Here is a 13,611-nt window from a genome sequence, read left to right on the forward strand (position 1 = left end):
TGAAGCTTTGTAAACACTAGTTTGGCCTCAACTAGTGTATTATGCCCAGTTTAAGGCACCACACTTTAGGAATAATCTGAAGGCCATACACCATATTGACTTAGAAACATAGGGTGCGATTCCCTCCAAAATTTTCAAGTTAATTTGTGGCAGCTTTTTCAGGGAGACTCGGCGGTTCCGCACCATTATTCAATGAAACGTAGTCACTTTTCGAGGCTCTGGGGAGTTTCTCGCTAGCTATGCCCACACTTAGAATACTTTTTAGCATTGGGGAATCTGATCCCAGCATAGTGGCCTGATAATTATATGACAATTTATTATAATGATATTCCCAACGTTGAAGGTCAGGAAACTTGACCCATCATTGATGGGAAGGGGAGTGAACAATCACATCACACGTTTACACAAGTAAAACAAGACTTTGGACTTCTCGCAATATTGTCCGCACCCGTCATTGAACCTGCCCAATACGAACAAGCCTTTTGAGGAAGAATTCCAGAGATGTGGTCTCAGTAGTGCTATGTATTATTATTTTTGTATTCAATTCCATCAGAATAAACAATGACATTCTATTAGCTTTCCTAATTACTTGCTGTACCTGCATACTAGCCTTTTGTGATTCATGCAATAAAATCCCTTTGCTTTTCAGAGCTCTGAAATCTCTCACCATTATATTCCATTTGACAGATCTTTGTCCACTCACTTAACCAATGTAAGTACCTCTGTAGCCTCCTTACATCCTCTTCATAATTTACTTTCCCTATCTGTGTCGCCAGCAAATTTAGCAACCATACCTTCAGTCCCGACATCAAAGTCATTTATATAAATTCTAAAAGGTTAAGGCCCCAGCACTATCCAACTAGTTCTATCCTGCTAACCCCAAAAAACTATTTATTGTATCCGGTTAACTAGCCAATCTTCAATCCATGCCAACATGTTACCACTTGCACCATGAGCTTTTATTTTCCATAATAACCTTTGATGCGCACCTTATCAAATGCCTTCTGGGAATCTAAGTACAGTACATCCACATGTTTCCCTTTATCCACAGCACATGTCACTTCCTCAAAGAATTTGATTAAGCATGATTTGCCTTTCACAAAATCATGCCGGACACAACTCACCCAAAACATTTCTATGTCCAGTTTCAGTGCGTTTGGCGGGGGGGGTTTCTCGGTGGCTGCTGCGCTGAGAACCATCTCACTATTCAACAGGCAAAATGGTGGCATAGCACTGCTGCCACACAGCTCCAGAGATCCGGGTTCAGTTCAGGCCTTGGATGATTACCTGTGTGGTGTTTGCATTTTCACCCCGTGTCTGCGTGGGTTTCCTCTGGATGTTCCGCTTTCCAGCCACAGTCCAAAGATGTGCAGGTTACGCGGATTGGCCATGCTAAATTGCCCTTTAGTGCCCAGAGATGTGTTGGTTAGGTTAAGGGGTTATTGGGATAGGGTGGGAAAGTAGGCTTGGGTGGAGTGCTCTTCCAAGAGGGTTGGTGCAGATTCGCTGGGCCAAATTGCCTCCTTCTGCACTGTAGGGATTCTGTGATTCTGTTATAATTTGCTTTTTGTATGGCCTCGGGAAGATTCTCTCCGCCAGGGCCACAGTTAGACCGAGGTGCCATTTTGGAAGGCTGTCCTGATCTCTCTCCCTCCCATCTTTCAGGCCCCTTCATTTTTGATGCCCCCCCTGCAACCTTGGGAACGCCCCCAGGAACCCACACTCTACCAGGTAAGGCCCCTCGATCCCTGGCAGTGCCAATCTAGCACCCAGGCACTCTGGTAGCACTCTTGCCATGATGCCTGGGTGGCACTGCGATGGTACCAGGCTGGCAGTGCTATGGCACCCAGGTGCCAGAGTGAGAGTCAGGGTAATCCTGCCTTATCCCCAACAACCCGGGGGGTTCCAATAGCCTGGGAGACCGCCCCAGGTGCCGTTACGGCTGGTCCACGTTTGTGTGGGTCAGTGCTAAATGGCGTCCTGGTGAGGTCCAGCGGACGCGGCTGTTGAATCCCAGGGCGCCGGGTGAATCTGACAACAGTATATTTAAATGATTGTACGGCACATTTAAATATGCTGACCTGAGTCAAAGAACAAAGAACAAAGAACAAAGAAATGTACAGCACAGGAACAGGCCCTTCGGCCCTCCAAGCCCGTGCCGACCATACTGCCCGACTAAACTACAATCTTCTACACTTCCTGGGTCCGTATCCTTCTATTCCCATCCTATTCATATATTTGTCAAGATGCCCCTTAAATGTCCCTATCGTCCCTGCCTCCACTACCTCCTCCGGTAGTGAGTTCCAGGCACCCACTACCCTCTGCGTAAAAAACTTGCCTCGTACATCTACTCTAAACTTTGCCCCTCTCACCTTAAACCTATGCCCCCTAGTAATTGACCCCTCTACCCTGGGGAAAAGCCTCTGACTATCCACTCTGTCTATGCCCCTCATAATTTTGTATACCTCTATCAGGTCGCCCCTCAACCTCCTTCGTTCCAGTGAGTCACCGTTGAATCTTGCGAGACACTTCGAGCATTGCAAATCTTGCAAGAGGCCTCGTCCTGACACCAAGTCAGGCACGACAAGGCCGCTGAATCGCACCCATTGACTCTGCCGGATTACCTTGAACTTATCCAAGTGCCCTGCTTCCCAAGTGATGGCTAGGTGAGGTAATATCAGCTGCTGCATGCCATAGATGGAATTTCCTGTTCTACAGTCCATTGTGGCTCTTATCATTTCAAATATAAGCAGACTAAGAAAGCAATGGTGCTGAGAACCTATGCATGGTCCACGGTGGCTTTTCATCTCCCAATATGTAATGTCCCTGAAACCCTGACCCCTGAACAGTTAATAAATAAGCAGCTAGACCATCTTCTATACCACTTAAGCTTATGATGATTCTAAATAGTACACAGAAATATAAAAGACTACCCCGATGTCAGTCATAAGGTTTAGTTATTAAAGTTTATTTCCAACCGATTCTGTTTTGCCTGCGCTGTGCTGGTGGGAGATGGGCTCGCTGAAATCTCTCAGTTGCATCCTGTTGCTTTAGTTTTCGTTCTTGAAGCACCTCCTCCCGAAACCTTTGTTCTTTTTCCTCATCTTCTCTGCGTTTCTCCTCAAGGGCTCTGTAAATAACACAACATTCTGTGTGGATGGTGCAGCAATGATTTACAGAGAACTTCAAAATTTTTATTTAAGCATCATGATAGTTCATAGAAACAAAGTGAGAAACACAATCTGAATTGACGAAATTGTTCAGTTCAAAGTTCAACAAGTTACTTTGTCTAATTTACAGCAGCTCAATCACCAATTCAATGTGCCTAACACAACTGTAAAAATATTAACCAAGATCAAAGCACACACAGCATTATCTAATGTAGCAAATACATAGGAGTTATCAGAATCAAATCAAATGATTATATGTTATAATGTGACTTCCTTAATTCTCTAATAACCTTGTAATATAATTTCTTAGATATATTTTAAAGCATTTAAGAAGAAATTCCACCAGCCAATGGAAATTGTTTCTCACCATTTACTTTTCTTCACAACTAGAACTATACAACATGTCAAGGTGCAGGAAGTGAATTTTGGCAACATATAAAAACTCAAGGCAAATTAAAAAGTGTTCTTGTTTGTCAAACCCTAAACATCTTTTTTGCTTTTCCAATTAAGGGGCAATTTAGTGTGGCTAATCCACCTACCCTCCACATCTTGGGTTGTGGGGGTAAGACCCACACAGACATGGGGAAAATGTGCAAACCCCACACAGACAGTGACCCGGGGCCGGGATCGAACCAGGGTCCTCGGCGTCGTGAGGCAGCAGTGTTAGTCACTGGGCCTCCAGTGCTGCCCCTTCAAACGATAAACTAAAGAAGAATATAATTTATGATTAGTAATTTTGTGCAGCCTTAATATGCTTGGACCAAATTCTTCTTACATTATTTTGCAGATGTATTAACTGGCTGAAAATGAATTGATGACAGCAATTTCTATCCCAACTTTGTTTTTCATAAAGACAAATTCTGTGCACTATTGTTCAAAGTTAAGATAGAATGGAATAAATCTACAGGGACAGGTTTTACCTGTTAACTGTCTAATTCACGCCAGGGTGTTATATTACTTTGTGTAATATATATATTACTCCTTTAAACCAGCCGAGTTGATGAAATGAGCAATAGACTTCTTGTAAAGAAAAACTAATCTATTGAGTAATATAAATAAATATTATGAGTTCTTTTTACTTAAAACTAGTAAAACAAATAAATAATTATAGAGATAACTAATTAAATTATACAATATAATACTTTGACAACTAATAACTTCTTCTCCCTCTAGCTTTCCTATGTCTGTTCTCTCTGCACTCCTGATGCACACTCCTTCAGAAAGAGCGGGGAAACCATTTATATTGGGCCTGATAGTGAGACATCAGGGGAAGGATTCTCCAGCCCCCCCGCCAGGCCAGAGAATCGCCGGGGGGGGGGGGCGACATGAATCTCGCCCCGCTGCCCCAATAGCGGCTGCCGGATTCTCCGGCACCAGTTTTTCGGCGGGGGCGGGAATCGTGTCGTGCCGGTCGGGGGCCGTTGGCAGTGGCCCCCCTGGCGATTCTCCGCTCCGCGAAGGGCCTAGTGGCCGCCGTTTTCAGCCAGTCCCGCCGGAGTAAATCAAACAAGGTCCTTACCGGTGGGACCTGGCTATGCGGGCGGCCTGTGGAGTCCTCGGGTGGTGCGGGGGGATCTGGCCCCGGGGGTGGGGGTGGCCCCCACGGTGGCCTGGCCTGCGATCGGGGCCCACCGATCTGTGGGCAGGCTTGTGCCATGGGGGCTCCCTTTCCCTCTGCGCCGGCCGCTGTAACGGTCCGCCATGGCCGGTGCGGAGAATATCTCTGCGCATGCGCTGGGATCACGCCAGAACACGCCGGCGCTCCCGCGCTTGCGGCAACTTGCGCCGGCCGGCGGAGGCCTTTTGGTGTCAGTTGGCACGGCGCCAACCCCGCCGGCGCTGGCCTAGCCCCTGAAGGTGCAGAGGATTCCGCACCTTCCAGGCGGCCCGACACTGGAGTGGTTCACGCCACTGTTTGGCGCTGGCACGGCCCTCCCCGCCGGATAGCGGAGAATCCCAGCCCTAGTGTTCAATTGCCTGTATTTGCATTACATATATTGATCATGTATATTGATATACAGAGATCACTACATCCCCCCTTTTTTAACATGTTCTTGCAAATATTAAACGAAAATTTTACATTTGAAATGTAGTGGTTACATAGCAGAACAATCACTAGAATTATGTAAAAGTTCACAAATTCAGTCGATTTGGTCTTCTTCTCCTTGTGTATCTTCTTAATCTCAAAGGTGATGAAGAAGTTTCAATGCCTTTGCTGATTGTCAGATTGGAATGTAGTTGTTGTTCAACTTGCTTTGAAATTGTGTGACGTAAGTCCAAATGAAGAAAAATCTGTGTTTGGTCTTCGGCTTGAAATAGATCATGACAATTTCTTCTATAAATGTTACCATCTGAAGTTTTAATCAGATAAGATCTGGGAGAGATTTGCCTAATGATATGAGCAATGTCAGACCAACCTCCTTCAGGAAATCTGAATCGAACAGTATCGTTTTCTGTTAGAATTGACAAATCTTTTGCATGTAGATCAAAATACTGCTTTTGTTTCAGTCTCTGTTGCTGAGGTTTCTTCACAGCAAGATGTTGTTCTGGGTCAGGGATATGTAGTTGAGGTAGAGTTGTTCTTATGTTCCTGTTAAATAACATCTGAGCTGGAGATAATCCTGACGATAAAGGTGATGATCTATAAGTAAGTAGTGCTAAACAGAAATCAGATTGTGAATCTTTCGATTTGTTCAGTAAATGTTTAATTAGGTGGAAGCCTTTCTCAACCTTCCCATTGGACTGTGGGAAATGAGGGCTTGAGGTGATGTGGTCAAAATTGTAAATTGTTGAAAATTCGTTCCACTCGTAACTCAAAAAATATGGGCTATTGTCAGACATGATGGTACGAGGAATACCATGTCTGGCAAATATTTCTCTCCATGCTTTGATTACAGTATTAGATGTAAGATTATTCAACTTCATGACTTCTGGAAAATTTGGATAATAGTCAATGACTAAAATATAATCCTTGCTAAATGAATGAAAGAGATTGATACCTACTTTCACCCATGGTGACGTAACGATGTCATGCTGTTGCAATGGTTCCTTGCATTGGTGACTCTGATGTGTCTGACACGTTGAACAGGATGATATCATGTCTCAGAGATCTTTATTTATATCTGGCCAATATATTGATTGTCTGGCTCAGCATTTACATTTGTCTATGCCTAGATGACCTTAGTGAAGTCTAGTAAGCATTTCTGACTTCATGCTGTCTGGAATGCCGATTCGATCGCGTCTCAGCAAAATACCATCCAAGATAGTCAGTTCAGACTGTATGCTCTGGAATTGTGGACAATGACCTTTTGGCCATTCATGTTGTAAATGATGTATAACTTTGGTCAAAGCGGCATTTTTCTGTGTTTCTGTACGGATTTGTTGAAGCTTTGAATCAGAGGCTGGAAGTAACTCTCTGAAAAGTTGCAGGTGAGAATCAATGTCATTGATTGATTCCTCTTGAAGAATAGCAGTGTTGATGGATCTGGACAGAGTGTCAGCTATGACTAAATCTTTACCTGGAGTATATATAAGATTAAAATCATGGGCGCGATTCTCCGACCCCACACCGGGTCGGAGAATCGCCGGGGGCCGGCGTGAATCCCGCCCCCGCCGTGTCGCGAATTATCCACCACCGGATATTTGGCGGGGGCGGGAATCGCGCCACGCCAGTCGCCAGGAATCCCCCGGCGATTCTCCGGTCCGCGATGGGCCGAAGTCCCGCCGCTGTCAACCCACAGCAGCCGGCGTGGATTGAACCACCTTTGGGACGGCGGGACACGGCGGCGCGGGCGGGCTCCGGGGTCCTGGGGGGGGGCGGGGCGATCTGGCCCCGGGGGGAGCCCCCACGGTGGCCTGGCCTGCGATCGGGGTCCACCGATCCGCGGGCGGGCCTGTGCCGTGGGGGCACTCTTGTCCTTCCGCCTTCGCCATGGTCTCCACTATGGCGGAGGCGGAAGAGACCCCCTCCACTGCGCATGCGCAGGGATGCTGTGAGCGGCCGCTGACGCTCCCGCGCATGCGCCGCCCGGCAAAGTCATTTCCGCGCCGGCTGGCGGGGCACCAAAGGCCTTTCCCCCCAGCGTGCGGGGCGGAAATCAGTCCGGCGCGGGCCTAGCCGCTCAAGGTAAGGGCTCGGTCCCTCAAGATGTGGAGAATTCCGCATCTTTGGGGCGGCGCAATGCCGGACTGATTCGTGCCGTTTTTGGCGCCGGTCGGCGGACATTGCGTCGTTTACGGAGAATCCCGCCCCTGATCGCTGCAATTTCATCATAAGTCGTTGTAATCTTGATGTCATATCATTTAAATTCTTTTCAATGATGTGGACAAGTGGACGATGGTTTGTTTCTGCAGTACACCTGGGTTTGTTTCTGCAGTACACCTGGGTAAGCCATACACATAATCGTGGCAGTCCAAGACACTCCTTTTCAATCTGGGAGTACCTGCACTCAGTTGCAGTTATGGATCTGGATGTGTAGACGATGGGAACTCAATTATTGAAATAGAATAAAGAACAAAGAAAATTACAGCACAGGAACAGTCCCTTCGGCCCTCCCAGCCTGCGCCGATCCAGATCCTTTATCTAAACCTGTCACCTATTTTCCAAGGATCTACTTCCCTCTGTTCCCCACCCGTTCATATATCTGTCTAGATGCATCTTAAATGATGCTATCGTGCCGGCCTCTACCACCTCCACTGGCAAAGCGTTCCAGGCACCCACCACCCTCTGCGTAAAAAACTTTCCATGCACATCTCCCTTAAACTTTCCCCCTCTCACCTTGAAATCGTGACCCCATGTAACTGACACCCCCACTCTTGGAAAAAGCTTGTTGCTAGCCACCCTGTCCATACCTCTCATAAATCTGTAGACCTCAACGTCCGTCTTTCCAACGAAAACAATCCTAATCTACTCAACCTTTCTTCATAGCTAGCACCCTCTGCAGGTGAACCACCTCTGCACACTCTCTAAAGCATCTACATCCTTCTGGTAATGTGGTGACCAGAACTGCATGCAGTATTCCAAATGTGGCCTAACCAAAGTCCTATACAACTGTAACATGACCTGCCGACTCTTGTACTCAATACCCCATCCGATGAAGGCAAGCATGCTGTATGCCTTCTTGACCACTCTATCGACCTGCGTTGCCACCTTCAGGGTACAATGGACCTGAACTCCCAGATCTCTCTGTACATCAATTTTCCCCAGGACTCTTCCATTGACCGTATAGTCTGCTCTTGAATTAGATCTTCCAAAATGCATCACCTCGCATTTGCCTGGATTGAACTCCATCTGCCATTTCTCTGCCCAACTCTCCAATCTATTTATATTTTGCTGTATTCTCTCACAGTCCTCCTCGCTATCTGCAACTCCACCAATCTTAGTATCATCTGCAAACTTGCTAATCAGACCACCTATACCTTCGTCCAGATCATTTATGTATATCACAAACAACAGTGGTCGCAGCATGGATCCCTGTGGAACTAGTCACCTTTCTCCATTTTGAGATACTCCCTTCCACCACTACTCTCTGTCTCCTGTTGCCCGGCCAGTTCTTTATCCATCTAGCTAGTACACCCTGGACCCATGCGACTTCACTTTTTCCATCAACCTGCCATGGGAAACTTTATCCATGAAGACCATGTATATGACATCTAGAGCCCTTCCCTCATCAATTACCTTTGTCACTTCCTCAAAGAATTCTATTAGGTTTGTAAGACATGACCTTCCCTGCACAAAACCATGCTGCCTATCACTTATAAGTCTATTTTCTTCCAAATGTGAATAGATCCTATCCCTCAGTATCTTCTCCAACAGTTTGCCTACCACTGACGCCAAGCTCACAGGTCTATAATTCCCTGGATTATCCCTGCTATCCTTCTTAAACAAAGGGACAACATTAGCAATTCTCCAGTCCTCCGGGACCTCACCCGTGCTCAAGGATGCTGCAAAGATATCTGTTAAGGCCCCAGCTATTTCTTCCCTCGCTTCTCTCAGTAACCTGGGATAGATCCCATCCGGACCTGGGGACTTGTCCACCTTAATGCCTTTTATAGTACCCAAAACATCCCCCTTCCTTATGCCGACTTGACCTTGAGTATTTAAACATCCATCCTTAGCCTCAACATCCGTCACGTCCCTCTCCTTGGTGAATACCGATGCGAAGTACTCATTAAGAATCTCACCCATTTCCTCTGACTCCACACATAAATTCCCTCTTTTGTCTTTGAGTGGGCCAATCCTTTCTCTAGTTACCTTCTTGCTCCTTATATACGAATAAAAGGCTTTGGGATTTTCCTTAACCCTGTTAGCCAAAGATATTTCATGACCCCTTTTAGCCCTCTTTATTGTGCGCTTGAGATTTGTTCTACTTTCCCGATATTCCTCCAAAGCTTCATCAGATTTAAGTTGCCTAGATCTTATGTATGCTTCCTTTTTCATCTTAGCTAGTCTCACAATTCCACCTGTCATCCATGGTTCCCTAATCTTGCCATTTCTATCCCTCATTTTCACAGGGACATGTCTGTCCTGCACTCTAATCAACCTTTCCTTAAAAGACTCCCACATTTCAAATGTGCATTGACCCTTAAAGAGCTGCCCCCAATCCACATTCCCTAGCTGCTGCCGAATTTTGTTATACTTGGCCTTTCCCCAATTTAGCACTCTTTCTTTAGGACCACTCTCGTCTTTGTCCATGAGTATTCTAAAACTTACGGAATTGTGATCGCTATTCCCAAAGTAATCACCGACTGAAACTTTAACCACCTGGCCGGGATCATTCCCCAATACCAGGTCCAGTAAGGCCCCTTCCCGAGTTGGACTATTTACATACTGCTCTAAAAAACTCTCCTGGATGCTCCTTACAAATTCTGCTCCATCTACGCCTCCAACACTACATGAGTTCCATTCAATGTTGGGGAAGTTAAAATCTCCCATCACGACCACCCTATTGCTCCTACATTTTTCTATAATCTGTCTACATATTTGTACCTCTACTTCGCGCTCGCTTTTGGGAGGCCTGTAGTAAAGTCCCAACAATGTTAGTGCACCCTTCCTATTTCTTAGCTCTACCCATATTGCCTCAGTGCACGAATCCTCCAACGTGCCCTCCTTAATCATAGCTGTGATATCATCTCTGACCAGTAATGCAACTCCTCCACCCCTTTTACCTCCCTCTCTATCCCTCCTGAAGCATCTATACCCTGGGATATTTAGTTTCTCAGTCTTGCCCTTCCCTCAACCAAGTCTCCGTAATACCAATAACATCATATTCCCAGGTACTAATCCAAGCCCTAAATTCATCTGCCTTACCTGCTACACTTCTCGCATTGAAACAAATGCACCTCAGACCACCTGTCCCTTTGCGTTCATCATATCTTCCCTGTCTACTCTTCCCCTTAGTCACATTGAGTTTATTATCTAATACCTTATTGGCTTTAGTTGCTGCCTCTTTACTGACCTCTGACTTCCTAATCTGGTTCCCATCCCCCTGCTACATTAGTTTGAAACCCCCCCATCAGTGTTAGCAAAAGCACCCCCTAGGACATTGGATCCAGTCCTGCCCAGGTGTAGATCATCCGATTTGTAATGGTCCCACCGCCCCCAGAACCGGTTCCAATGTCCCAAAAATCTGAACCCCTCCCTCCTGCACCATCTCTCAAGCCACTTATTCATTCTGACTATTCTTGAATTTCTACTCTGACTGTCTCGTGGCACTGGTAGCAATCCTGAAGATTACTCCCTTTGAGGTCCTACTTTTTAAACTTATCTCCTAACTCCCTAAATTCTGATTGTAGGACCTCATCCCGTTTTTTACCTATATCGTTGGTGCCTATATGCACCACGACAACTGACTGTTCACCCTCCCCCTTCAGTATATCCTGCAGCCGATCGGAGACATCCCTGACCCGTGCACCCGGGAGGCAACATACCATTTGGGAGTCTCGTTTTCGACTACAGAAATGCCTGTCTACTCCCCTTACGATTGTATCCCCTATGACTATAGCCCTGCCAGTCTTTTTCCCGCCCTTCTGTGCAGCAGAGCCAGCCACGGTGCCATGAGCCTGGCTACTACTGCCTTCCCCGGTGAGTCATCTCCCCCAACAGTATCCAAAACGGTATACCTGTTTTGGAGGGAGATGACCGCAGGGGACACCTGCACTGCCTTCCTGCTCTTTCTCTGCCTTTTGGTCACCCATTCCCTGTCTCCCTCACCAACCCTAATCTGTGGTGTGACCAACTCACTGAACGTGCTATCCACGACCTCCTCAGCATCGCGGATGCTCCAAAGTGAGTCCATCCGCAGCTCCAGAGCCGGCATGCGGTCTAACAGGAGCTGCAGCTGGACACACTTCCCGCACGTGAAGGAGTCAGGGGCATCGGCCGTGTTCCTGAACTCCCATATTGAGTCCGAGGAGCATAACACGGGTCTGGGATCTCCTGCCATTTTTACACTTTACCTTAACTGATTACAAATATAATATCAAATAATGAATAAGTGAAAGGAATAAGAATTTTACTTACCAATCACAATACTTACCAACCCACGAAGAGTTAAATTTCTCCCAGCTACTTACCTTCCCGACAGACCCCTGACCACTGCTCCCGCTGAAAATCTGAAGCTATAACTTGCGGATAAAAGAAAAAGAAAAGAGAGAGCTTACCTGATATTCACTCAGCCCCTTAGGTTAGAGGAGGTGGAAGGGTGGGAGACACTACAAGTGTAGTATCTCGGGTTTAGCAATCGCCCAACTTAAATAGAGGTAAAAATCAAACACTTGAGCACCCTACCTGATTCCCAAGCTGCACTCCGGCTCCCTCTCTCTCTCCCGCTCCCGGAAATGAAGGCCGCTGGAACCTGGGGGCAAGTTTAAACACCTGCCTGAATCCCAAGCTGCACTCGCTGCGCTCCGGCTCCCTCACTCTCTCTGTCTCCCGAAAATGAAGGCTGCTGAAACCTGGGGCAAGTTTAAACACCTACCTGAGTCCCAAGCTGCACTCGCTGCGCTCTGGCTCCCTCTCTCTCTCCCGCTCCCGAAAATGAAGGCCGCTGGAACCTGGGGGCAAGTTTAAACACCTACCTGAATCCCAAGCTGCACTCACTGCGCTCCGGCTCCCTCTCTCTCTCCCGCTCCCGCAAACGAAGGCTGCTGGTACCTGGGGGCAAGTTTAAACACCTACCTGAATCCCAAGCTGCACTCGCTGCACTCCGGCTCCCTCTCCCGCTCCCGAAAATGAAGGCCGCTGGAACCTGGGGGCAAGTTTAAACACCTACCTGAATCCCAAGCTGCACTCGTTGCGCTCCGGCTCCCTCTCTCTCTCCTGCTCCCGAAAATGAAGGCCGCTGGAACCTGGGGGCAAGTTTAAACACCTACCTGAATCCCAAGCTGCACTCACTGCGCTCCGGCTTCCTCTCTCTCTCCCGCTCCCGAAAATAAAGGCCGCTGGATCCTGGGGGCAAGCTTAAACACCTACCTGAATCCCAAGCTGCATTCACTACACTCCGGCTCCCTCTCTCTCTCACACTCCCGAAAATGAAGGCCGCTGGAACGTGTGGGCAAGTTTAACACCTACCTGAATCCCACGCTGCACTCGCTGCGCTCCGGCTCCCTCTCCCGCTCCCGGAAATGAAGGCCGCTGGAACCTGGGGGCAAGTTTAAACACCTACCTGAATCCCAAGCTGCACTCATTGCGCTCCGGCTCCTTCTCTCTCTCCTGCTCCCGAAAATGAAGGCCACTGGAACCTGGGGGCAAGTTTAAACACCTACCTGAATCCCAACCTGCACTCGTTGCACTCCGGCTCCCTCTCTCTCTCCTGCTCCCGAAAATGAAGGCCACTGGAACCTGGGGGCAAGTTTAAACACCTACCTGAATCCCAAGCTGCACTCACTGCGCTCCGACTCCTTCTCTCTCTCACGCTCCCGAAAATGAAGGCCGCTGGAACCTGGGGGCAAGTTTAAACACCTACCTGAATCCCAAGCTGCACTCGCTGCGCTCCAGCTCCCTCTCCCGCTCCCGGAAATGAAGGCCGCTGGAACCTGCGGGCAAGTTTAAACACCTCCCTGAATCCCAAGCTACACTTGTTGAAGTAGAACTGCACCTATGCCATTCTGACTAGCATCAGGTGGGCCTGGACAGGTCAAAGGACAACACGCTAGGAGCTTGAATCAATTGTTGTTTCAGATCTGTTCACTCTTCAGTATGACTCGGAGTCCAGTTGAAATCAGTATTCTTCTGATCAGCTGACGTAATGCAGTTGTTCTGCTGGGAAGATTCTTGATGAACTTTCCTAGAAAGTTAACAAATCCTAGAAAGCGTAAGACTGCTTTTTTGTCTTGCAGTATTTGTATTGACTTGAAGGCTTGTACTTTGTCTTCATCCAGCCTGATACCATTGGCTGTAATGTTGTCACCTAAGAATTTCAAAGAACAGGCGGCAAACATA

General features: G+C 47.4%; 1 protein-coding gene across 4 annotated transcripts in view; it reads right to left on the minus strand.

The window, feature by feature from the left end:
* The window catches only part of cep126 (centrosomal protein 126), a 253,245-nt gene that overhangs the window by 170,756 nt on the left and 68,878 nt on the right, over window positions 1-13,611 (minus strand). For 3 of the 4 annotated variants that reach the window (XM_072476359.1, XM_072476358.1, XM_072476363.1), the window contains exon 3: window positions 2,979-3,130. The exons of the other annotated variant lie outside the window; for it this stretch is intronic. In XM_072476359.1, coding sequence (XP_072332460.1) covers window positions 2,979-3,130 — 152 coding nt within the window. The remainder of the gene's footprint in view (window positions 1-2,978; window positions 3,131-13,611) is intronic. 4 annotated transcript variants of the gene reach the window in all.

Source organism: Scyliorhinus torazame, chromosome 15, assembly GCF_047496885.1.
Source record: "Scyliorhinus torazame isolate Kashiwa2021f chromosome 15, sScyTor2.1, whole genome shotgun sequence".
NCBI lineage: Eukaryota > Metazoa > Chordata > Chondrichthyes > Carcharhiniformes > Scyliorhinidae > Scyliorhinus > Scyliorhinus torazame.